A 26552-nucleotide genomic window follows, 5' to 3' on the forward strand; every position below is an offset into this window, starting at 1 on the left:
GTACGTCTTCCAAGGTTGTACATCTTCCTAAGGGAGTTCACGGAGATGTGCAAGGACTCCATACCACATTATTTTTGCTGCTTTATGACTCGTAATGACTGCAGTAATGGGTCTTTGCTTCTCATAGTTCTGACTTCCTTTGCTGTTTAATGAGTGAAATATTATTACTTTGTTAATTACAAATAATTACTTCTCTAAGTTATTAAATTCATTACTCAGAAATCTTTTGATTTCTGTGACCTCATTACATAGAGGAAATAATTTTCTGTTCTTACTGTACTTCTAAAGAATGTAGGCATTCGATTAATAACAGAATATTTCCTAACTAGAAAAAAACCCTTAGCCTTTTTCTCTGATGCAAAACAATAACCTGGGATATTTATCCTACAAGTGCTGTGATGTTTACGAGATGCCTTTTTTTTTTAGCCATTTTTTTCTTGAATATTTAACTATTGCCAAATGACCTAATTTCTTGGGAATATTTTCTATTAAATGTATCAAGCTGGTTTAATAAGTCTCCTACGCAGAATTAATTGTAGTATAAATGGTTTTTTTTGCCTGAACACAGGACACATATAATATCTTAGAGATTTCTTTATGTTTTGGTATATTTTTTTCCAGTTTGAGTTGAAAGCAGTGTCTTTGTGTTGTGTTTAATTACATTTTAAAAATTCACTAAAACCAAAGCAAGTCTATGTAAAACATCAAAATTGCATTAAAAACAAAAGCTACAAAGTCAATAATTATCACATTTACCTAGTACACAGTTAAAGTTTTTTGTCCTTCAAGATTTAGACTAATATGCAAAAATGCCTTAAAATTACTGAGCTAAATCCATGTGTGATAACTACTAAAAGTACTGGATTAATGAGAATAATTTAAATTACATCTGTTTTTAGTTTAATCCAATTTATATTTACATCCTAAATGACCTCAAACTCAGATGCATAAAATTGCTAATATCTGTCATGAATGAGTGTAGAATCTCAAGCTGTAAGACCTTGCATTTCTGTTAGCACATTTTTGTTTTAAAGATGTTTGTAAAGAGAAGAGAAAAATTATTTATCAAGTAATAATATTTCTATTCTAATCATTTTTCTGATGTGAATGATTTTTCCTTTTCCATTCCAAATGTACATTTTTTCCTTTAACATTTTGCTCATGGTTGCCATTTTTAAATCAATGCTGAAGTAAATCAGTGCTGCTCTCAGGCTTGTGACAACATTTAAAGGTGGCTTAATTTCTGTGTTATTTCAAAACTGCAGCCTAGCGTTTTGCTCCCTCGGTTTGTGTGCTGTGCTGAAACAGAGCTTGTCATTTTGTGTTGTGATCTGCTTAGTTCTTTGTCTAGTAGTGGTAAGAATGCTATTGGAAAAATGACTGTTTGCTTGAACAAAGATGGGGTTGGAAATCCTAAATACTAGATTTTTTTTAAAAAATGAATTTTTGGTTTCTGTGTGCATAAATTATTAATTATTTTTCCCCATTGATTAGCACTCGTATTTCATTACTCCTGATATAACTGGATTGCCAACAATCCCTGAAAGCGTAAGTATACAGTTTCCTTTTTAAATATTTAGGAGAGTATCAACCTCATTTTGTGGGCAGGGCTGAACTCTGCTTTTATCAATAGGAGATTTTTTTTTTCTAGACTGTTTTTAGAATATAGTTGATGTCTATTATTACGACCTTTAGCTAGCAGTTATTGTTGCATTCATCATTAATCCATTTTAAAGCATAAACAGGATATTTTTGACCACTGCTATATCTACTCTTTGTTCATAATTTCTTGGCTTGTTTGCATTTATTTGGGTTATACATGCAAAATATATTCTACTTCTGCACCTCTTGTTATTTGAATACCTGCCCTTTAAACACTGTATTGCTAACTGCAAATTCAGTTATCAAGATATACAGTTATTTTTTTTTGGGTAAGAAGGTGTTGTTTCAGGCTTTCTGAAAACATGCCACACTTGCTTACCTTTGGGTGGTAACCACTGGGAATGGTGGTGATTATTATTATTAATTTTTCTGTTTTTTAAATAAAGACTCACATTCTACACATGCCAATTCCTTGATGGTGCTATGGGTAGATCACAAATGTGAAATCTCAGATCACATTCTCTATGATGTGTTTAGCTGGATAACTTCTAAGAAAAGAGCTTCTAAACCTTCTGCTTTCCAGTCTTGCGTTTCAATCTGGAATTGAATAAGGATGTGTAGACGTGCAGTTTTACACTTCCAAATGATAACTTCCTTCTGAAAGGGAACCTCTTGGGGGTTTCAGGACAGCACAGTAACATGCCATGCAGAAGGCGTGAGGAAATGCTGGCAGCCGGTGGGGTGATCCATGGGTGAGGAGGGATGGGAGGGCACCCCAATGGCTCCCTCCCTGCTGCAGGTGAGAGGGGAGGCTGTGAGATAAACCAGCAGCTGGTGAACCAAAGCTCTGCCTCTCACCTCACTCCCTGCAGAGGACCATAAGTCAGAGAGGTGCAGCCAGTCGCAAGGAGGTGCCAGCAGTCAGGAGGGGTCACCCTGCTCTGAAGCCTTCACCACTTGTTGTGCCCTTGCTGTTTCCTTAGGGGTGCATTATCTTGCTGCCATGTGTTGGCCATGTCCAAGCAGGGTAACAGTTCGCTGTTCAAATTCCCATCCTTGGGTTGGGGCATACAATTGAAAGACTTCCTACACTGACATTTGGGAATATGTTGTTCGTGAGAAGAGTAAGAGTTCTGGTTGCAGATACAACTATGAATATGAAAGCAAATGTTTTGTGTATTGTGGAGTGTATTAGTATATTTTTGTACGTATTCTCTAATATTTACAAAAATTTGCTGTTTTCCCAGGCATTTTTGCTGGTAGCTGTCCTAGCTTATTCAGAACTTGCATGTCTGGCACTGTGCCGTGCAGAGATACTGTTAAGTTCAGCTGGAACAAAGAGGTCCCTCCCCACCCCAACTGTTTTCTGGGTTTTTTACCCTCATTTCTATGTTGTTTGAACTATAAACGAGAGGTGCTGGTGACTTTACTTTCATTAAAGCCCATAGTGGGGTTATTATTAGAGGTGAAAAGGGTGACTGCAGGAAGGACCCAGTACCTTCTGCCACTGCTGCTGGAGGTTTGATGTCCTGGTACGTGCAGCTCAAGCAAAAGCTTGATGTCTTTCAACAAGCTGGTTTGCTGTAGTTCAAATAGAATAAAAAGTGTTGACTTTGGAAGAGCCTGGTAAAATAGCACAGTTTTATTATTGTAGCTATGACAGAACAGTTATTGCGGTGGTGGAAGAATCTGTTCCTGGGTTGGAAGTAATGGGTACCTTAGTAGCATATGGTGCTATAGGTATAATACCAATTTCATATGATTTCAAATTTGAAAAAAATAGAGGCAAATCTAAATTCAGAAACATAATCAAATGAGAAAAATACTAATAACTTATGGCAAAGTCAGTTTTTCATTGGCTTTAAAAACCAATCAATTTTTCTTGAAGCATCCAGATTTTAATGCAAAGGGGTTTCTTTCATAGTTTTGGGTTGTTTTTTTTTTCCCGTTCTACTAATAGGACAAAATTTTTTTGTAAGTAATATGTAAAATGTTCCACTTAACTACTACTATTGCTATATTGTTAACATCTGATTTATTTAAACAGAGAAACCTCACTGAATATTTTGTTGCTGTGGATGTGAACAACATGCTGCAACTTTATGCCAGTATGTTGCACGAGAGACGAATCATTATTACCTCTAGCAAACTAAGCACTGTAAGTACTTCACTCATCTCCTTTTAAGTAGAATGTATTGAACGTTTCACAAAACGACCTGCAGACCTTTGTGGTTTTAGATATGTTCCATGCGTACTTATAAGACAATATCTACATACTTTTCTGATATGTGGTTTTAGTCTGGCTCTTGAAGTACAAAAGTCTGATTTATATAAGACCTACTCAGATACATTAAGTCAGGTTAATTATTTTTCTTATCAGGAGATGAGAGTTCTTTAACTCTCCTGAGTTCATTTCTGTGCCTTCTAACCTAAAAAGAATTCTTAAGGGCTATTATAAGATCTTTATTATTCACTTGTGGCTTATTCCATTGGAGCTACTTGAAAGAAATCAAGGGTCTATAATAATAGATGCTATCCTAACCTGGTAATAGGTAGATTCATCTTTGTTAGAGTGGTTTGGGAGTGTATACTGTAATAGCTCTGATATGGAGCAGCTGTTCAGACTGATAATAATGTACAACTCCAAATAGCAATTTTTTAAAAGGTTTTAGGTTACTGCCTGTGTTAATTTTTTTCTCCTTATGTCTGCTTAGACTTCTTAATGAGAATGTTGTGTTTCATTTTGAAACTATACCTAAATATTCAGACATTACTTCGTTTTACTTTTCCCAGAATCTTGAGACTTTTAAAATATTCCATATTTTGAAGGTAATGCCAAGATTAATTTTGCATTAGTGCCAGATTGTCACTTTTTTAAACCAACTTTCATCGGAGTGTATTTGTTATGCAGAATATTTAGCTTGTTAAGCTAAATTGAAAATACCTTTTTTTTTTTTTCTCCATCAGTACCACACAAAACATTCTGTTTAATATGCTTTCTGTGGTGGAAAATGAAATTTATGTTCCCGAACACTGCTAATCGTACTACCAAACAAACAGTTATATTCCATACATAGGTATAAGGTTGAATATGGCACTAAAAATTAATATTTTCAAAGACTTGCAAGTGGCCATTTCTGATACATATGTGTGTATATAAGGAGTGAGAAATTTTGAATTATAAATAGTGGATAAAATCTCTTAAATTCTTTTGAGTCAAAAGTAAATTAGAGATAGATTCTGAATCACCATAAAAGGCTGATAAGTTTTACAATTTTAGATGGTTGTGGCAATTATGTAAGTGCCACATTGTTTATTTTTAAATTCCACAATGTTGAATCTTTGGACTTGCAGCCGCTGTTGCAGATAGGAGGATGCAAAAAGGTAACATGTCACTAGTGATTTGCAGAATATGTAGTTAAATCAGTCTATGATGAATAGAGAGTAAAGGAAGCGGTGTTTTATAAGCAGAGGCCACATGAACAACTGAAAACTAGAAAATAAATAATGAATGAATATGAGCAATTTTCAAAGTACTAGTCTTTGACATATTTCTACCCATCAAACTTTTTAGGTAATTTCTGTATTCTATCACACTTTTTTCTTCCCCCTGCCTGCCAAAATGGCTAGGGGAAGGATTGAGCATTACAGGATGGTAATAAAACTGCCCAAATGGTGAAGAGAATTTGAAGGCAAAGCCCTTTCAAAGAACCTGGCTTAGTAGGAGTTCTCATGATGCAGCAGTTTTTATTTGAAATTTTTTTTTCCAGTTTGTCAGCCTGGGGCTCAGATTGCTATATTCAATAGAACAATAAAAATTAAAAACGCTCCCCACTTCTCCTCCCCCAAGAGGGAGAAAGAAACAGAACAGAAAACCAGAAAAAAATCCAGAAAAACCTGGGCTCCAATGATGCCCCAGTCAAACCTTTTTTATTGCTGCAGTAGAGAGGAGACAGGAAGATATGACATGAGACGAGGCAGTATCACAATCACACTGTGCTGATCTAGACCACATCATTTCTGTGTTCCAATTCCAAGCTCTTTGGAAATCATTAAAGAACAGCAGATATTTATACGTTGGTCGTGAGAAACTTTAACTTTGCTCAAAATTCAGTTGTTTATTCCTAACTTGTTCATGAAGTATTGATCATCTTGATGAGCACTGATGGTGCCGTCACTTGAAAATAATTTATATTACTCTACTGAGAAAGAATAGTTAGCAATATCAGACTTCTGTAGTGGCATTTGGATGTCCTGAAGAACATCCCCAAGCTGTGAATGTAAACAATAGATCACAGGTCAAGTCCAAAAAATGACAACACATCACTTTAATTTTCTTCTGGTTATTTTTTCAGTTGGCTGGCATTGTGTAGGTCATTACTACTACATCATATCAGATCCACATTTGATATAGGGCTGGGTTAATTTTCACTTGCAATAGTGATTTCAGATAAAACAGAAAAGTAGAACTGGCCTACCAGGAACTTCAGTGAGAACTGCCACCTGCTAGACTCTTAAACAGAATGGGACTGATGTGAGGCTTACTTCTTTACAGAGCAATTTAGTTTAAAAAGCAAATGGAACACTTCTCAGTATCTCCTGTAAGAATTTGTTTGAATTGCTGAGAATAATTAAATATGGTTTTGGCCATAAGATATTCTTTAAAATGTTGGATTGCTTAATATAATACAAATAAACAAATGGAGTGTTTGTGAATGTTGATATGTGCTAGCTTTGTGCTGTTTTCCTGTTGTGTACAAAACACTGCAGACTGGTACGTTGTGTTGTAAAGGGTGTGTTTTAGTATTCCTAAATTACAGCTTGATGCTTTAAATGATTATTTGTTCAAAAATAGTGCTCTCAAGTACAACTTTCTGTTAAGGGAGTTGTGCCTTACCTTTGGGGTTAACTGAGTATCAAGTGTTTATGTCAGTTCATAAAGACTGGGTTGCAATGTCACCTTTGAGTTATCAGTGCTGTTTCGGTTCACTATCTCAGGGCAGTGACTGATAACAAAAGGCATAATTCAAGGCCTGGCTCACTTTCTCTTTGCCCTTCTTGTGGAGGGCCAGGAGTGGAAAACTGCACTTACTTATGTACAGGAATTCTTTGTCTGGCATTTCTGTCCTATGAATTCCAGGCTTTCATTGTACTCTAGTAAAAGTAGTAAAAGTGTCAGTCCTGGTATGGAAAAGGGGAGGAAAGATTATTCTATATTTAAAAAGAAGGTTTACTTGGAGGAAAAAAGGAGAAAGAGAAGAGGAGCTTGTGTGTTTAAGCTGTTGAGAGAATTTTTTAAGAAAAAATAAGTCCCATTTTATCCTGATGATGTATTGCCAGCTTGTATTTTATTTCAGGCAAGCACACTTTGTTTTATGTGCATCTTCTGATTTGTGCTATTGTTATGTGTTCTTTACATCTTTCTTCAAATTGATTTTCAGTGTTTTATCCCCTTTAAAAACTCCTTTAATGGAGATCTTTGTCTACTTGCCCTACAAATTACTACCAAGATATAAGTGGAAACTTCCCACCACTCCTTTCTGTCATAGCTTCTGGGTTGTTATTTGCCCTAACTGTTGATTCTTTTATTAGCTTGACTTTCCAACCACTGTAATAATGTGATTATCGCCAACCTCACAGCTTGCTTCAGTCTTAGTGTTAAGTGTGAGATTGATTCAGCTAGCCTGAGGATTATGCTCTGTAAGATCTGTTTGTAGAAAAAATTACCATTTCTGGCTTTTGAACAGTTAATTCTGAAAGAGAAACAAATGATGTGGCTTTGGATTAAATGAAAGGATGAATAAATCAAATGATCTGTTCACAGGGGTGGCTGTTAGTTGTTTCATTTCAACTGTAAAAGGAAGACCTTTCTTAAATGTCATGCTGTATGTTCTTGCACAGCACTATTTTCTCACACGTCACTACATCTGCATGTATTCTTACCAGTTGCATGGAGCTGTAAGAGTTTCAGGAAAAATACTTTTTTAATTCATTCTTTCTATAAATTATTAAAGTGCTGAGGATGGCTTTTCCAGGAAGGCTGAACTGCAGCATTGATTTTATGCATGCTGGAGGCAGGCCCTGGATGTTTCAGCCCCAAGTGCACCTGCTGTGGTAGTCTACCAGAACATCATACCGCACTCTCATGTATTCAAAGCAAAGGAATAAATCATGATTTTACAACAGTGCATCAGTTGACTTATTGCTGTTTTGTGACCGGAGGTAGGAAGGATCACTGTTTAAAGCCATGTCATCAGTTCTCAAGTCACTCAAGCATGAAAGCTTGTCATATGCCTCTGTAATTGTACCTCACCAGTCTTTCCCTAACTAGTCAGCTGGGGCTGTGCGTTTTGTCTCAAACACCCGGCTGGCCAGTGTCTGACAGGAGATTTCTCATCATCCTGTCAGTAATATGTTAACTAGAGTGTGTCTTCTGCGGCCTGTGCTGGCAGGTGGAAAGAATGGTACACTTTAAAGCAAATGTCTGAACGTTATCTCCATTTTGACCAATATTTGTTTCAGGTAATACCAGTCTGATGTGTCTGAGAGCACTGTGGTTACAAAGTTCTGCTTTGCACTGGCTGTAGGTTTCTTTGGTGATCACTGTAAAAACAAATGTATATGTCAATAAAAGATAAAGACTTTTTTTTTTTTTTTCTGTAGAGAAGGAGCACTGAATATAAATTTACACATAAACACACATTTCTGGGATCACTTTTACTGTTACTTATATGCAAAGAGAGCTTTCAGCAGTTGCCTCCGGCCATCATAGTGGATTGGACTGAGCAGTGGCTTCATGTTCCTTGCGATGTTAGTCTTGTTCAGGTACAGACACACTATCTGTGAACACTCAGAACTCTGAGAAAACATAGAGACTCCTTGGAGAATGTAAATACCAGCTGCCAGAGAAAGTGAGTCACCCCTAACTCTAAACACATTGTCTTTATGAATCTCTTCGCTTCTTCTGCATCTGACCCTAAATATGAGATTCTTGAGTTTATTCCAAAATCCTTATGTCCCAAGGTGATAATATCATCAGCTGAATCAGAAAACAGCTGTAGTGGTTGTCTATTTCTCTCACTTCACTTAAATCTCTCTGTACTTTACATGTTGGAGATTAATGGGTATGGTTAATAAAACTGCCAAGCAGCCCTTTGTGACTCGGCCACTGGGATGTGCTTTTGGAGCACAGTGCGCATTAGCATGGACCATGGAAAGACAGAAAGCTCTTCTTTTGCTTTTTTACGTTCTGAGTTCAAAGCTGGCCATTTATAGAGCTACTTCTCTGTGCAAACTAAATCCAAGACAGTGAAACAATTGGTTCCATATAGGCCTTCCACGGTGGAGAAATAGTGGCATTAGGAGCTGGCATACAGCTTAGTGACGTCCTTACGCTGTTACGCTGGAATAATACTCCCAGTTCTGAGTAAACCAGCTATAACACCTAATTTATTTTAATTATGTACTGCAGTGCAATCACAGTTTTATCTAAAAATGTATTTATGGAGTATATGGCAAATACATTGTAAATAATAATGTTCCAATAATTCATAAAATTATAGATTTGAAATTTAATTTATATCTCAAATTCCTGTTTTGTAGTATGTAGTCATCAGAAATGTGCAAGAGCTAAATGTAGTGCTTGGAAAACAAGAAATGGATGTGAATTTATCATTAACTTGCAGGGCAGAACAGATATTCTGCTGATGCTCATTGAGCTCCTAGAAGCATGATTAGAATTCATTTTGGAATATTAGGTCAATTAGACCATTTGGTCTGGGAGTAGATAAGAATTGATGTTTAATAATTTAATTTTTCATAGTTCAGGTATAATCAGTCTAAGATAAACTGAGTAGAGGTATGTGTTGTAGGTGCATTTGAGGTCTCCTTGGAACACCCATAGGGAGCGTACAGTGAAGCTGTGGGAAGTCAGCATGGAATCAAAATGTGATTAGGATACACAGCCAGACCTGGAACGCTCTCCCAGTCTTGAAGTTTAGATTAGTTGTCTCATTGCCACAGTATAATAGTAAGAGAGAGAATTGTGAAAGAATTTCTGAAATAATTGAATGTGTTGTCAGCAAATGATTAAAATTATTTTTCATTCAATGAGACGGGGAAAATAAAAAGTCACAGATTGCTATTACCTGCCATCTGTGTAAAATGTGAAGAAATTTTAGCACTGGTTTCGGTAAAGAAAATGACCAACCAAACCTCAAACAAACGAATAAAACCCATACTCCACAATAAAGTGCATGTAGACAGAAAGGCAGATCTAAAAAATTCACTTAAAAATCAAATTTTTCACTTAGTAGCACTTTGAGAAAAAAGAAGAAATTCAAGATTAAAATAATGTGGGGCGAAAGTTGTTTCTTTCTCCAATTTCTGTAATCCTTGGCAGTTCAGTAAAAACTGACAGAACAAAATGCTGTGTAGAGACAGTGCATGTGCTGCTGTGAGCATATGCCATCTAAGAGAAGCCTTTAAATAGTGTCCTTTGTGGTTGGGCTGTATGAGAACCGAAAGTGAAAGAGTCTGTATTCTGTTGACCGGAACTGTCTTGCCCACAAACTATGTCCCACTGGTGGTTATGTGAAATGTGAGATGTGAAGATGCGTGAGTGTAATACTGGCTCTCTTTTCTGCTCTGCTGTTATGGCAAGGTTTTCTCTCTTTTCATGGTCACTGCTATTTTATCATTCTTTTTTTTTTTCCATTTCACCAATGACGAGATGAATTATAACATAGTCAGTAGTTATCTCTCTTCTTGCTTGCAGTAATAAGTTGTCTGTCAGCTATTCGCAAGGAAGCCGTTCCCTGCTGCTTGTTAATTAGTGTTATGGCAGAAGAACATACCATGGAGTTACTCTGGGGCAGAAAATGTTGGTAAAAATTATTTTCCTGGAACCTCCCCTTTCTGAAGTGAGAAATGAATGCAGAACTTTCTTGTTTTATGGGAAAGTAGCTCTTCCTTAATGGATACAGGTCATAAAATAAAGGAGAGAGGAAAGGGGAAGTCAGGAGGTGGTCAGTAAAAGGGACAAAAAGATGTGTATATTTGGTTTTCTGTGTTTTTTTGTGAGAGATGAAGTGATAGAGACATTCGGGAATACATGAGTGTCAAAATAAGAATAAAATTATCAAAAAAGTACAGAAATATAATGGAGAAACATGAGAAAACTGAAATTATTGAACAGATGATATAAATAAGCATAATTAGTTTATTATAGGATAAACGAATAGCAGAACAGACCTATTAGGTTAACCTAATGTGTAACATGTTAGAGATAAAAACTGATGACTAACCATCCAGAAGTTCTCATTTTCAACCTATGGAAAAATACTAAAAAGCCTTTGATGAAATTGAGTACCTGAATCAAGTTATGTGGCTTCTTCTATACCATCCGCACCTACTTTGTTATAGCTATTATCTATGAAAGTATGTGTAGGTCCTCAGTGTAGGCACAGTATGCAGTGGTACTGCTCCTTGAGCGCTCACCTGTCTACTACCACTTCAATTTTATTTTCTGCTCAGCTTCCATTATAGGGAAACATGTCACTCCTGAAGCCACAGGCAAGGAGCAGTGTCTGCAGTCTTTTCTTTTCCTTTCCAAATGAATGCACAAGAATGATGCCATAATGCTGCTTTGTGAATCAAGACTTGCAAGAGAAGAATGAAATTGATTGTATATGAAGTGTTGTCAAATTCATGAATAACACTCTTCTCTTGCCTTTCCTACTCTAAGTAATAACGGTAAAAGGAAGCAAATAATACTAAAAAAAAAAACCCAAACCCCAGGAGACAACAAGGTTTTTTGTATTAGTGTTTTCTTTTACACATTTAAGTTTCACAATGGAAAAAATTTAAATTTTCCTCTGTGGGCTGGAAATATATTTCCCTTCCCCTCTTTGTCTTCTGTGAGAGAGGAGAGCTGGGAGACTCATCTTGCCAGCAGGAGGAAAATGCATTATGGCTCATTTAAGATCCTCCCTCTTTTTCTTCTTAAAGATTTTAGAGATGGCAGATGGGAAACGATCAGCCAGGAGCTGAGTTGAAGAATGCATAAGAAGCGGCTTTGGATATCATGGCTTGGACAGTATATTCTGTTGTAAACAGAATAACAACTCTTTTGTCGCTAAATTAATTTCTGTTAGTGACTGCTGACCTCTCACCAATGTCAGCAGAATGGACTAAGTTTATGATTTAGTCTGACTGTTTATTCTTTAGGTCTGGGAAGGGATTTATGCAAAAGCAAGGGCTCCCTTCCTACTCTTACTCCCCAGCAGTCTTCCCCCTACCATTCAGAAAATGGGTGGGAAGGTCGGTCTTAGCAGCTGTTAAATTGTCTCTTACAGGTTCGGGGCCTGATTTAATTCCCAGTCAAACACCACTGAGATGTGGATGCCCTCCAACAAACCTAGTAGTCTTGAGAGTTATAAGAATGTAGAGAAGAGGCTCCCTTTCACTTGTATGACTGTCCCCCTTTCAGGAAGCAGAGAATAGTTTCTCAGTAATTCTCGTGAACTGGGAGTTTTGGAGTAACAGTATTAAGGATTCATCTGGGTTTATGGTAGCTGCTGGAATTGTGATAGAAAATATGAGTCATCCCCTACAATTTATTGCTATAGGTATTAGTAAGTAAATGAGATTACTAACAATCTTCGGCATCTTCCAACATATGTGTGGTCGAGGCAGTGGGAGGGAAGCAGTTCCTTGGCCCAACGGGGCTGTGAGGGAGGAGGGAGAGAGCACACCAGTACACATTTCTGGACATGGTGTTGACAGAGATTGACAGTGTTTGAAAGTTTTTCACGGAATGGTTTTATCACAGTAGTTCTTTAGTTGCTTGCAGTAGATTTTGAAAGGTTGTATGGTATCACAGGTTAATTTTACTTTAGCATTTTTTCTAACTTCTCTTGCTGTTTTTGGCTTTCTGACAAGAATCTGCTCATCAGCTTCTGTGTTTCTAGTTTGTGCATTGCATTGTGTCTTGTCACCTATGCTCTGCCTCTCTTTTTACCTTTGGTTGTCTATAGAAAAGGCTCCGAAGAAATAGTTTGTATAGATAGAAAATAACTGCCAGATAAATTTTGTGCAGGAGACAGAATAATTATTTTCCTGCTACTCATTGAAATTATATGAATAATAGGTATCAAATAAGTGTAATGTGTGAGTCTGCAGAGTCTTTCAGCCAAAGAAGAATGGCTCTAGACAATTGCAGTGTTATAGCAAAAACTAAAATTAGAGAAGAGGAAAAAAAAAAAAAAAAAGGAAAAGAAAAAGGAGCCAGTTCCTCTGAAACCCAGAGTAGGAAGCTGCGTTGACAGAAGCCTGCACAGAAGATGCACAGTTACTGCATCCATGTGAGGGGCAGGGAGGAGCTGTACTCTTCATTTTCCCAGGAGCAGGTTAACCTGCTTTGATCAAGTCTCAAACTAAAACTTTTCCTGACTGTTCCTGTTCAGCAGTGCGTAGATTTTTAACAACAGTCTTCCCAAGTGGCTGCTTATTGCTGTAAGCTAGAAGGTAACTCAACATTCTGTAGAATTTGTGCATTATGTCAGTATTGCAGGGATTTGGTAGCAATCAATTTACTATCACCCAAAAATGAATTTTGCTTACAAACTTTGTAATATGGTCTCCCACTATTTGCAGAGACTGTATTATCACCAGGCACGTAGTTCCAGCATTTTTTTTTTTCAGGATAAAATTATTGTACCAGACTCACTAAAAAAATCTGGAGAAAACACCACATACTTTCCTTGCAGAGTGATGGAAGCTTATATGATGATGTTGGCTGTAGTGTCTTATCAGAAGAGGTCAGAAACAACCCAAAACTTTCTGTTGTACTCAGTAATGTTAGTTAATTTGTTACTTTAGCATGGGACAGGAAACTTATTTCATGGCCAATACAAATGCCAGGGATTACAAATTAACATTGTCTACTTATTAGAGGCTTGAACATTGACATTTTTTCTCTAAAAGTTGTTTTTTAACTAGTTGAAGTCAATTGACTCATGTTGTTTATGTAATTTACAACCACCTTATTAGATTTATTTTTGAAATAAAAGTTGTTTCAGCTACAAGGCATTCTTTGAAATGGAGGCAAACAGTCTAAAAAATCAAAACTGTTGGAAGTAGAAATATTAAAAGTTCTGTTCAATGTTTACAAATGTGTTTCAGCAGGCCAAAATTTTACTTAGAAAATGCCTGCCAATTTTATTATAGGTAGAAATACAGTTCTGGCAGGTCTTTCGCAGAGCAGTGGACTGCAGGAGTATGTCTCCTTGTCATTTTTTGCCTCAAAACATGTAATCAGCTGTCAGATTTACAGTAACTAGGTTCTCCAGTGCTGTTCTGGAATGTTAAGATTTTTTAGCAAACTGCAGAGTTGACCAATCGTATGTGTGTGTGTATACATAAATATATAGGAATTTTTTTCGGGCAGAAGCTTTTACATTATATATTAAAGCTTACTTGGAAAGAGGATCACAGTTCACAGTCACTGGAAAAATAGGTAAGGTTGTACACAGCCTTGAAGACAACTTCAAGATAATTCAGGGTAAGGATAATGACCTATCTTGAAAAAGAAATTTTTCTTATCTATGACGTTTCTCGTCTTACCAATTTCTTTTAAAAGGCGGATCTTGATAATTTCTTTTGGAATAAATAGCAATCAAAACACAGGCTCCGTACAAATGCCTAGATTTCCCTAAATAATGTAAGGAGTTGTTTTCTGCAAAAGATCTCACCACTTGGCCATGCAACAGATGATGATTTCTGCACCTAGGAGCTTGTAGTGTGCTCTCTGCCTTCCCATCTTCTCCTCCAGTGTTCGGCAGGGTGCCTGCCAGGGCTCTGGCTGGCTCTGTTCCCAAGCACAGATGCTGCCAGACACCCCCAGGTTCCAGTGTTGTCTGTATAGAGCTCTGATTTCTGATGTAAGCAGTTGGGCTCTATGTGATCCGCGAATGCTTTTCAGATCTCTTGAACTATCTGTTTCCTGAAGACATTCAGTGTGATTCCAAGATTTGCAGTAGCTCCCATTCTACTTAGAAGACTGGATAAGTCAGAGAGGCAAGTTTTTTAAATAGCTAATGCATTTGAGAAATGCCAAATGCAGTCACTGTTGAAACAGTAAAAAAGGCAAAAAGAGAATTTGCCAGAAGTGTACAATTTTTAATATGAAATCCATAAATATCAGTATTTGCTTAAAGGCAGAGTTGGCACAGTATTAAAATGTCACACAGTTTGAAGAGCAGCAGATCTCCATAGCTGCTTGTACTACAGGCTGTATACAACAGGAAACTATAAAACAATATTCTGCTGTACTAAAATGTTTGGAAACCTACTGCAGCAGCATAGATGGAAATGTTTAAATATGATGTTGCACTAAGATGTTATTAAATAGAAAAGCAAGGACCACTACAACAAAACCTTGATGTGTAAGTAATCAAAGAAGTAATCCACCTTCCCTGCTAGAAAAAGTAAAATTTAGTTGATTTTTTAAAATTAAAAATAGTAGCTAGATGCCAGTCTGAGCGCCACATCAAAGTATAGATTGTAAAACAAGAGAGTTGTGAACTTCTAATGGTTTTAAGGAATTATCCACTTCTTCTATTAAAGTGAGAATTAAAATATAACACAGACATGTACATAGAAAATATGTCTTCATGCAAATAGTATAGACATCTTAATTTATAATTTAAGAATGCCTATTAAGGGGAGGAGGAGGTGGCTGTATACATCGGGGGATATCCTGCATAGTCATCTTTATTTCAGTCTGTGATTGAAATATATGAAATGCTAATTTATATATAGGTAGTTGTGGTGTGAAATTTATATACTATGCACAATGGTGTGTGGATGTACTCATCAGTAACTCTATACCTATTTTGAGTAAAAGAGCAAAAAACATGATGCTGAGCTTGACTGCACTGTCAGAAGCATTGGGTAAACTACAGAGAGACATAATATGGAAATAAAACTTGTAAATCCCACTGTGTAGAAGAGGGGTAAGATACTAATTTATTTCTTCCCCCAAATCAATGAATTCTTAGTAATAAGACAGTAATTATTAAAATAGCCATTATTATAAGTCTAAGATGAGAGTAATTGTGGAGGTTTGATGTAAAGCTAAGAAATGAGATATTAATCTGAAACAAAGAGTTTAAACACGGAATTATGATATACTTGGCTTTTTGCAGTGTAGCTGTCAGGCTTGGGCAGTTCGCTGGTCAATAGTGACATTCTGTGTGTCAGTGAACAGAGTCTCCTGATACCTTAACCTGAAGTTCACACATTACTGAAGCTCCAACTGTCGAACATTCAAGTCCCTTGGTACTACTGAAGCTTCCAGACTCTCCTGACTGGCTCATGTTTCATTCTTTGGCAATTTGCCCTAATGATATCCCTCAGGAGCTTTCAGACTCTTTTCTTTTCCATATTTAATCGTGTTATATTAATCTGAGTGCTGAGCAAACTATACTGCACAAATCGTAGTTGTGATTTCTGCTGCAATGGTCTTAGCACTTTTTTCATTTTTAGTGTAAAAATGAATGTACAAAATTGCAATATATCTTTTATTTAAAAGTCTAAATGTCCAAGACAGGGTGTGAAAGCTTTAACTGCTGAACTGTTCCACAAAGTGGGTTTTATTTACAGTAAAATCCATAATGTTTCAGCACTTGCTGTATGGGAGGATTTACATTTTCTTTTTAGCTCTGTGTTTTATTACTGTAAAAGTACAGGTCTAATAAACAGTGCTGTTATCTAGCTAACCTCAGACAGTAAGTTTGTTGTGATTTAAAACATTAGTCTTATATTTTTCCATAAGCTTGGTGTCTTCCATGCGGGGTTTACCCTTTTTTCAACATTGCTTTTTTCTTTTCTTTATGAGGTTTTTAGTGTTTTATATGCTGGATGTAGGGTACTTTCTTTTGAACACAGTCTTGATGATTTCGTGTTCTGTTGTAACTCTGTGGCTGCCTAATCAAATAAATGTATTTGAGTGACGTGCTGGTGACTCAAGTGGTATTTGATAGATCAAATTCAAATTCTTCACATATTGCAGATTATTTTGTTCACTCGAAGAGTGAACTTGACCGCTTTTCCAATTCCATAGGTTTTTTGGGGGGTAGGTATTTTTTTTGTGGTGGTCTTTTGTCTGCTTGCTTGTTTGTTTTAGAAAAACAGAATAATCCATTTAGAATGGTAAGCAGATAGTTGTTCGTTTTCTGGAGATGTTCATTTTCTGGAGATGCTAGTGCTAGACTTGCCAGTCCCTGCTTTAGGAAAGGAGTTTTGGATAATTACCATAGAGTTGCTTTGCTGTCACAGGGAATATTAACCTCAGATTTTTTTTAAAGGTAGTTTGGAAATTCTGCTGTTGAGTTTAGTGCACTTCTGTGGCTTCACGCAAGTTCAAATCAATGCCAGTTGTTCCAGATCATAGAAATGTGGACCAAAAAACTTCCCATAGTCTTTCTTCCTCAGCAGAGCTGAGTGCAGCTGAGGTGCACTCAAGTTCTGTGTGTTAATGGCAGTACCTGCATTTGGCCATGATAAACATCAAGTAGTGCATGTTTATGCTCACTTTTTCAAGGAAAGAGCTGACCATGGCTAACTTTTAATTGACTTGTTAGCCTGACTTCTTGCAAATGTTGTGATGTACATGTATATCAGTTCTTCAAAGATGTGGTTAAGCAATTAAAAGATGCTTTAGTAGGTGGTTTGCTGAGGTTAAATTCTTGCATGTCTAAAAGTTAATTTAAGATTTTGTATTTTCTTTTTATTCATATTTTTTGTTGCCAATTCTGTGTGTGTATTTTTATTTTTAGTTAACTGCTTGTGTTCATGCGTCAGCCGCATTGTTATATCCAATGTATTGGCAGCACATTTACATCCCAGTGCTTCCTCCACATCTTCTGGACTACTGCTGGTAAGATAGCAAACCTGTTATCCTCATTTCTGAGATTCTTACCTGTCTTATAATTCTAAATAACTGATGAAAACACTGTTTATGTGACTAAATATACAGGTTCCAGTTTATGAAACCACTTAAGCCAATTCTTGAATGATGAGTTGAATAGAGATGTTTCAGCATGCCTTTACATGGTGTTTGAATTGGTGCCTTGTGTTACAGTGCTGATTACTATCAATGCAGCATTTAGAATCATGTTTATAATAACTGTTCCTGTTTTATGGTTGGAGAATGCACTCAATAATTTAAATACAACTGTGTTATGGATTTCTTTTATGTCACATTTATTTTGACTTGAGATAAATTATATTGATAGAATCGTTCAGAAAAAAACTGATTAGTTTTTCTGGGATCAAATGTTAATAGGCATCAGTGTTTCACTTAGGTCTATACAATGACTTATTATTTGTATTTTAGACTCAGCAGCTTCAGGATTGTATCCAGCATCTTCCCAAAGGCATTTAAAATCTCTTTTAGGTACTTCCAAAATTTTCATTGTAGGAATTGTGCTTCTCCTGACATGTCTCTGTTAGCATGACAGACTTTGTGGTTTTGGCAAATTTTAAAGTTAAGGAAGAAAGAATCACTTTTTGAGTCACTTCTGATCCTTCAAGGGGTGATGTTTCCACATGCCTCTGTTTCAAGATTTTGGTCTAAGGAGAGATCTACTTTCTTTTATTTGTAGTAGTGCCAGAGATAGAAAGTGAGACTTTCCATTCAAGCACCTAAAACAGGAGTATCCATCCCTGGAGACTGTGGTGGAAACCATTTAAAGCTAATTTTAGAGATCAGGAATTATTATTATTATATATAAAATTTGAGTTCAAGTCAGGTGCCTACCAACATAAGTCTTGCTTCTGTTATTGATGTTTTTCTTCAGAGAAATAAATTGTGCTTATATGTTTGCCCGGCATTGTTTTTTTTTGGTTTTTTTTGTTTTTTTTTTTTTCTTCCTGGAACCTATAAATATTGATGTTCCATTGAACTCCACACGGTCTATAGAACTTCTTGTTTTCAAAGAAATTCTCATTATGTTTCCTTAAGTCTCTTCAATAGTTTTTCAAGTTTACCGTATCTGCACGTGGTATATCTTTTTCCATGGCAGCTCCTATAATTCATACGTAGATTATTTATTGTTTTTAAAAAGAAATCAGATGTTCTTCTCCCACTCCTCCCTTTACTTTCAACTATAGCTAAGGCTTTAATCTTTAATGATAGTTTTCTTTTGAAAAAATTCTGTCCTAATTGTTTTTCCTCCTAGCTTTGATAAAATCCACCAAGATGGGGGTAGAGCATGGATGTATTTGTTCAGTTTTTGTATTACTTGAGCTTACCACCAGAAGCTTTGTAATTTCTTTGGCATCATCCATAAATGCTCTCCTCAGATGGTAGATCAACACCTTTATTCAAGCTGTACCCTGCAGAGTGTGTCCTGAATACTACAAGATTTTTTTTATTTCCCCTCCTAAGTACAGATAATGTTTCCAGAAATAATAATGTTAGATGCTGTACACAGCTTCTTGTGATGATGATAATAGTTGAGATTCTAGGTCATTATGGCATGACCTGAGATTTTTTTTCTACTCATTAAAAAGAAGCATGGAGTTTCTAAAACTTGTAAAACTCATTTATATCCCTTTTTCTTTTTCACAGTACTACAACAGAGCAGGGGAAAAAACAGTTTCCCTTTTTTAGAGATGTTCAAATGGAAACATAAATTTCATGAAAGGAGATACACAATTGATAAATTTACCTCAGTAACTCTAATTCAGGTCTTTTCAACTGAGATTTTTGTGCATTTACATTTCTTTGTCTGATCCTGTTTAGTTTGAATGATTCTTTTGTGAGACAGGCTGGAATAGTGTAATATAAAACCATAAAATACTTATCTTTCCCCGTGGATTTTTGTGTATTAACAGGAAATAAAAATGTTTTCCTCATAGATATATATTGAGTTAGAAAACCCTGAGAAATTCATAGGGTCAAAGCTTGGCCAGACCTAATGTGCAGTCCAAAAGGATCATGGCAATTAAAAATTAATAAAATAATTTTCAGATTTTTTTATATTTTCATTTTTGTATCATTTTGATAGAGCAAATTTCTTTTTATAAAAGTGCCTTTTTTCCTTTTAGCTTAACGAGCATCTTCATACGTAAAAACTGCATTGTCATTGCTTCACTTGGACTTCTTTGGGATGTCTCCCATGAACTCTTAGTGTTGTTCTGAAAAGGTATTCAAATAAATGAAGTAGGGGATTATCAATTTGATAGTTTTGTGCATTCGAAGGGAGTAATGCCATTTTTAAGCAAAGATAAAATGTGTTGAAATCGAGTAGTTTAAACATAGGACCTGATCCTGCAACTTTATGTTGTATGTTAATCATCCAACATATTTTGAGGGAAATCCACTTTTTTTTTTTTAAATTAATTGGACTATATATCTTCAAAATTTTATGAATGATCTAATTCTGTGGGGGTTAGAATTGATAAATTACGTAAACTCCCTAGCTGGTACATTTGGAGAGCATGAAATAAGAAAAATGTATTTTTGAGTAAAACAGTTAGATCTATATTAAAAAATTATTTGAACTCTTCCACTTGTCTTTTTAATCAAAAAGCTTCTTAGGTTCCGTCAGGCAACCTGACATACAGGTTGATTTTAGACAAAATGTAACGGATGTTCTTAAAGTAGTCCAAACTCACAGGTGCTCACCATCAGTGTGGACTGTAATGTTGTCAGGATTGCCAGATTATGAGTACTTTCAAGGTCCCATGTGTGAACATACTGTGTATTTATTTATTCCAAGATGGTTCCCCCCCTCATAGCTTATCTTGTCCTTAGATTCTGTATGAGAACTCCAATGTGAGAACTGGAGCAACCATCCAAAAAAGAAGAGGTAGTAGATGTCTCTTTCCAAAAGATAACAAGTGAAAATAATCTTCCTTTTAGCTCTAGAGGAAGAAAACACAGCAGAGTTATTAAAAAAATGAGTTTTCTGAATACTTTTTAAGAATTGATTTCTCTTCTACATTTAAGTAAGCAAAAAGCTATTGTTGCACTCAGACCAGTAGGTGGCTGGCTTTCAAGAATTTACAAGACTTTTCAAGAATTTTCGAGAATTTTCAAACTATATACTAATTATATTTGAATAAAATTAATTTTTGTGAAGGAGAAAGCTGATTTTGTCTAATTTCTGTGTAATTTCTTGGCAAACTAAGTCACTGATATAAGAATGTGTGACAGTTTTGTCTGTGGATGATAAAGCATCTGTTCTAGTGATGCTCTGTTGAGAATATAATGCAATTAGAAAATATAAGTTACTGTTGCAACGTGTCTGTTTATGAAATTTGGTCTCTTTTGAGTTGGGATACATGCACCCTGTTTTCATTAGAACGGCACAATTGTTTTCCAATTAACTTGCATGTTGTGAATGGCACAGTAGTTATTTTCGGCAATGAAGCTGTAGATTAATAACATTTTTGGTAATAAAGTGCATAAGCAAGAGAAAAACTATATAGCAGCTCCCTGTAGTATCATAGTAAGAAATTTTGTGTACATATTACAAACCTCTGCTGTTAAGGCTTCAGAGTCCAGCAGTAATAAATTCATTCTTTGCTGAAAATTCTAAGATTGACTTTCCATACCTGCAAATTTTATGTCATGCACTTTCGAGATTTTTTTTTAATTACCTTTGTGCTTATTCTGTTAACTTCTCAAAACTGAAATGATGTAGCTGTTGCTTTGTTCTATAGAAAAGAGCAGCACACTGAGCTTTTTAATGGCAGATTTATTAATGGAGCAAATAGCCAGCTAGTACAGGCCTGGTGAAGCTGCTAGAGCAGTGCTGATGAGCAGGAAAACAAGTGTGCATAAAATGCATACATGATATAGTACTTGTTTTTACTGTAGTTGTTGCAATTCATGTTATTTGTGATGTGATGAACCTCAGGATCCATTTTGCTGCATATTCAGCAGAGGAATCCTCAGTTAGGTGTCAGTTAGAGTCATTCTCATTGGCTTGGTTAAATATTTTACGTAGTATAAAGTGTTTCTTAAAATTACTTAAAAAGTGTTTTAAAGCTGTCTGATACCTCTCTGAATATACATGTGTGTCTGCTCTGGAGTGATGCCCGTTTACAATTCCGTGTAATTTGTGTTTAGTCCACAAAGGCATGAGGCCTTGAACTGGGTGAAGTCATCAGGAGGTACTAATACATTAAGTATAGGGCTAAGAAAATGATGTGTGGGGACACAGGGGTCTCTATTTCCCCTTTTGGAAGCCTCATTGCCTAGAAACCTTAAGTCATGACAGTCTGCAATCTCAGCAAACCTTTATTTTTCTAGTGTAAACACAATGAAAGCTTGTTTTGGCCTCAGCCACTTTGGGTTTGGGGTATTTTTATTGGTTTTGTGGGTTGTTTTTTTCACTTTTTTATTTTTCATTTTCTTCTGTTTTTCCATCAATCCTCTCCTGTGGGACATTGTTAATGAGAGCAATTGGCTAATCCACATTGTCTACAGATTTTTCTAAAACTGGCTGCAGTGCAGGCAGGTGAGAATTGCTACTTTTGCTCCCAGAATTGAGGCCAAATTGATGAAGCCACGAGAAGCGATGCAGGGAAGCCTCTCCCTGGGCCTCAGGAGGTCATTTACCAATCAGTGGGTGCCAGTAGCTCAGATCCGTGATCAAATTAATGCAATGGGACAAATGATTGTATGTCATCTATCTGTGTAACTTTGTATAAGTCATTTTACCTTCCATTTATTTTTCAGAGGTTACTTTAGTTAGTTTTCTTTCTCTTCAGTCCCTTAGTATTTAATTTCTCACTGAGTTGCTTAAACCAGCCTATTGGTTGCTTCTCTGGAGGGGATATTTTTAGTAATCTTGCAGTACCCAAAAGTTTGATGATGATTGCATGTTTTTTTCCTTCCGTGCTGGATACTGAGTATATTCTTGGTCAGACGTTGCCAGAACACAGTCACTAGAGGAAGAAATAAGAAATTATAGGAAGCCATGATAAATTAGCCTGACTAATTCAGGTTCTTTCTTGTGTACTGCAGGAAGTCTCATTGCAGAGGCTTTGTTTTGATATTTGTTTTATTTTGAGAATGTAGTTCCTTGTCTTACTCAATTGGCAATGAGAACTTTAGTATCTTGAGTTAAATAGGATGTTATACAGCTTCCAAATACCCACTGAGGAAGGGTTTCAGAAGCACATTCAGAACAAAAACTGACATGACTGATGTTTGCATTGCAACGTGGTGATGTTCATCGGTACCATATTCTCCAGAATGATGTTTTAAAACCCTCTGTTTAAAACAGTTCTAGAGATAGACCACTGTTGGAACATCTACTAGGTTAGCTCTGCTGTACAGTATGGTTGTTTATGGCAAAGTATGGCAAGCTGATTAGCAAGCTGTACATGTCTTCTCACTCCTACTTCCATACTTAGGAACATTGCCCTTTATTTTGTGGTCATCTTTACTGCAGAGTAAAGAAAAATAAAATAAAACTTCTCACGTCTAGTAAAAATTCTAGTAGCAACTGTGTTCATTTAATACAGGCTTGAACAAGTGAATGTTAACTGGGGACTGTGTGTGCCAAGATTTTAAATATTTTTTTGCTCCGCAAACATTCTAGTAGTTGGTATTTGAAACTTTATCTTGTCCACTTTTTTCCTTCAGTGCCCCAATGCCTTATCTGATTGGAGTCCACTTAAGCTTAATAGAGGTAAGTTTACTATAGTGTTCTGTGTACTGGTAAGCATGAGGGGTGTGTGCCATAAATAATGCTAATTTTGATGGAAATGCTTCAGAAAGAATTCCTGGCTTTTAGCATACAAAATTAGAAAATTTAAGGTTCAGGTGCTTTACAATTAAAAAAATGCCTCTTTTGAAATCTTACTTTTGATGTAAACTCTACATCATGGTTTATTTCTGTGTCTATTAATAGCTCAATGATAGCTATTTACCTGCTTTTTTTAATGGTTCTGCCACAGATTTTCACAGTAATATGAACAGTTAAAATTTAGTTTGGCGTCCCTATCAATCAGATTTCAGCATCATTCTGATTTCAGAGATAATTTACATTCTTGTCCCTTTGAAAATCTGAGTCTTAACTTTCATCCCGTAATGTTCATACCTGTTAATTTAGAAATTAGTGTTTTTTGCCAAAAACAGGAGGTAGCCTTTTCAGGTGTGAACATAGAACAAAACAAACAGAACTCACCTGAGTGGTCAGTCATAGCTGGGTCATAAATAGCTTTACCTCTTTCCATAACCGTTTGGTGACACCATTAAGCCTATGTTTGTAGTCTGATTCTCATGCAGATTTGATAATTGATTAGGGAACTTTTATTTGATTTGCACTTCTGCTAAAGCAGTTTCTAAGGATCAATCCACATCTGCTAAGCTGATGACGTGAGTTCACACCTGGTCGAAGCCACTAGCACTTTTGTGTTTCCAAAAAAGAGCCTTCTATCATGTACGCTTCTTAACTCTAGGCGTAACCTTCTGTTCTCTCAAATCAACTTTGCATGACCTGCATACATTGATGGTAATCTCTTGGTTAGGATCTTTGTCCTTAGTCCATCAGAAAATAATGGAATAGAAAGGCTTGTTCTGAAAAAGAAGTCACTCAATTCCTTCTGGAATTATTTCTTGTGCTTCACTATTACGTATTATTGTAGGACTGTATCATTTTTTTTCAGAAAGGAACAGTTTTTTTGATTCTTAGCTGCTAGTCAAGTCCATTCATGAAAGATTGTTTCATCCATTCTTCTATAGCACTGGTAGACATCTCGTGCCTGGGATGTACATAAATAATTACTTAGTTTACTCTGGTTTTCTTCTGATTATATGATGAACATCCCATTTGATTTTAACAAATATGAGAGAAGGAAACATAGCTATAAGAAATGTATAGTTCCAATATATTAAACTGCGTTTTGTGTAAATCTTGGTTTTCAAGAATCCATTTCTTGAATATGCTTGTGTTTCAGAGATTATTAATATAATTTTTCTGTTTAATGGAGATGCTTAGAAGATCTCTGAATCTTGCATCTAAATCTCAAAGTGTCTTTGCCATTACTGTCCCCTGTAAAATCATCATTTGTAATCTAGTACATTAAAATAAAAATGTACTTCAGGAGAATGCCACAGTAAAATGTTTTTCCACTATTTTTTCCCCCCTTTTAACAGAGAGTGAAAAACAGATCACTGGAGGATGTGGTTTTGCTAAATGTTGACACAAACTCTCTGGAAACCCCTTTTAATGACCTGAACAACCTACCTGGTGAAGTGGTGAGTCTTACATATATTTCATTCTTTCTTACATAGATGCTTGAATTATTAGTAGTTATTTTTGCCTGGTTTTACTAACCACTATACAAGGAATAAGGGGGTGAAAAGCACCAAGCGTAGACCCCTATAATTTGAGATTTTTACCTTTTTGACAGTTGAGGAGATGTTGAATGGAACATCATATTCCTCATTGTAAAAGTAGGATCATAATTACAAAGCTAGCTGCATTCATTAGGCATAGCTGCTTTAAACGCAAGAGTCTCTTCATCTCATCTTAATCATTATATTACAAAGTAGGCATTTCTGTCTGCCTAGTGGCATGTCTTGCAAAAGAATGAGAGAGTTTTTGAAGGTAAAAAGAAGAAGGGGGCCAATTATCGGCTTCTGCTTCCCTGCCACCTGCCAGCGCTTTCCTTTTAATTAATGATCTGATGGCAGTGGTCAATATAATAAGAAATGCTTGTACAGTTGGGGTCAGAAAATTCAGGCTTTGATCTTCTTCAACTTTCTGAAACATTTATTTGTTTTCTCTAAATTATTTCAGTTTTATTTTAATCTCTTCTACCCTGCTGAGGGCTGCGTGAATGAAAACCTATACTGTTTGTCATTTGCTTTGGCAGAGCAAAGACTGCTTACTTAGAATTCTATTTGTAAATTAAACTGCAAACCTGGTTTGTCATTAAAGACATCTGATCCTTTTGAAATGACGAAAACTGTCTTTTGTCTGTAAAGGATGATAAATTAAGTGCCAGTTCTTTCTGGACTTTGATCTTACAGAGGGTGCCCCCCTCCCTCTTCCCCCCCCCCCCCCCTTTTTTTAATATTGCTTATAGGGAAATATATTCTGTATATCATTTTAAATAGTCACAAATTTCACTTTGTTTTTCCCAATAAAACTCTAAAGGAATATAATTGTGAAACCACTGTTTTGAATATTTAATTATAGATGTTCAAGCTATCACAAATGGTTGTCAAGACAAAGAATTTTATCTCAATATGTGAAATCAGAGAGTTACATTTTCTGAAATTGTAAATCATAAAAACGAACTGCCTTAATCAAAGTAAGGCTCTGTAGTGACATACTGTGTCTTTTGCTTTTGTTGGTAATTTGTATTTGCTGCAATGGAACTTAAACTCTTGATGATTATATTTATGTCAGTTCCCTTTGTTTTTAATGATTATATAGATCATGTGGTCAGAGTTTTGAGTATCAACTAAAGTTCAGAAATTTGAAGGATTATGTAAAAGTACTCTGATATTTTGTGATTTTACGTTAGTGTGTGAGAAAGTTTACATGCACATGCATACACGTACATACAATAATTTTGACTGTACTCTCGTTCAAGAGCATAACGTGTTAAGTAAAAAATGAGTAATTTTATGGCATGTCAGTATTTTAACTGACCTTGCATTCAGTGAGTGAGGTTGAGGGTATAACGTCAGGGAGGTACATACTTCGTGTCAAATAGTAGGTGGATGTAGACTAGAGAATTAGTCATCATCTTCCATAGGAGACTGGAGTAGTAGCTGAAGGTCCTTTGAACAATAAAAAGGGATATTTGTGCAATGAGAGTGACTTCTCATTTATTTTACAGATGCATATCAAAATGATCTCTAAATGAATAGGGTAGCATCAAGAAAACAAGGGTACGAATCTCCATACTTT

General features: G+C 35.9%; 1 protein-coding gene across 6 annotated transcripts in view; it reads left to right on the top strand.

Annotated features, from left to right (window-relative positions):
* The window catches only part of DENND1B (DENN domain containing 1B), a 162019-nt gene that overhangs the window by 82790 nt on the left and 52677 nt on the right, over positions 1 to 26552 (top strand). For all 6 annotated transcript variants that reach the window (XM_054072747.1, XM_054072748.1, XM_054072749.1 and 3 more), the window contains 5 exons: positions 1495 to 1548; positions 3650 to 3760; positions 17442 to 17542; positions 23270 to 23315; positions 24785 to 24886. In XM_054072747.1, the coding sequence (XP_053928722.1) occupies positions 1495 to 1548; positions 3650 to 3760; positions 17442 to 17542; positions 23270 to 23315; positions 24785 to 24886 (414 nt within the window). The remainder of the gene's footprint in view (positions 1 to 1494; positions 1549 to 3649; positions 3761 to 17441; positions 17543 to 23269; positions 23316 to 24784; positions 24887 to 26552) is intronic.

The sequence above is a fragment of the Cuculus canorus genome, chromosome 8 (assembly GCF_017976375.1).
Source record: "Cuculus canorus isolate bCucCan1 chromosome 8, bCucCan1.pri, whole genome shotgun sequence".
NCBI lineage: Eukaryota > Metazoa > Chordata > Aves > Cuculiformes > Cuculidae > Cuculus > Cuculus canorus.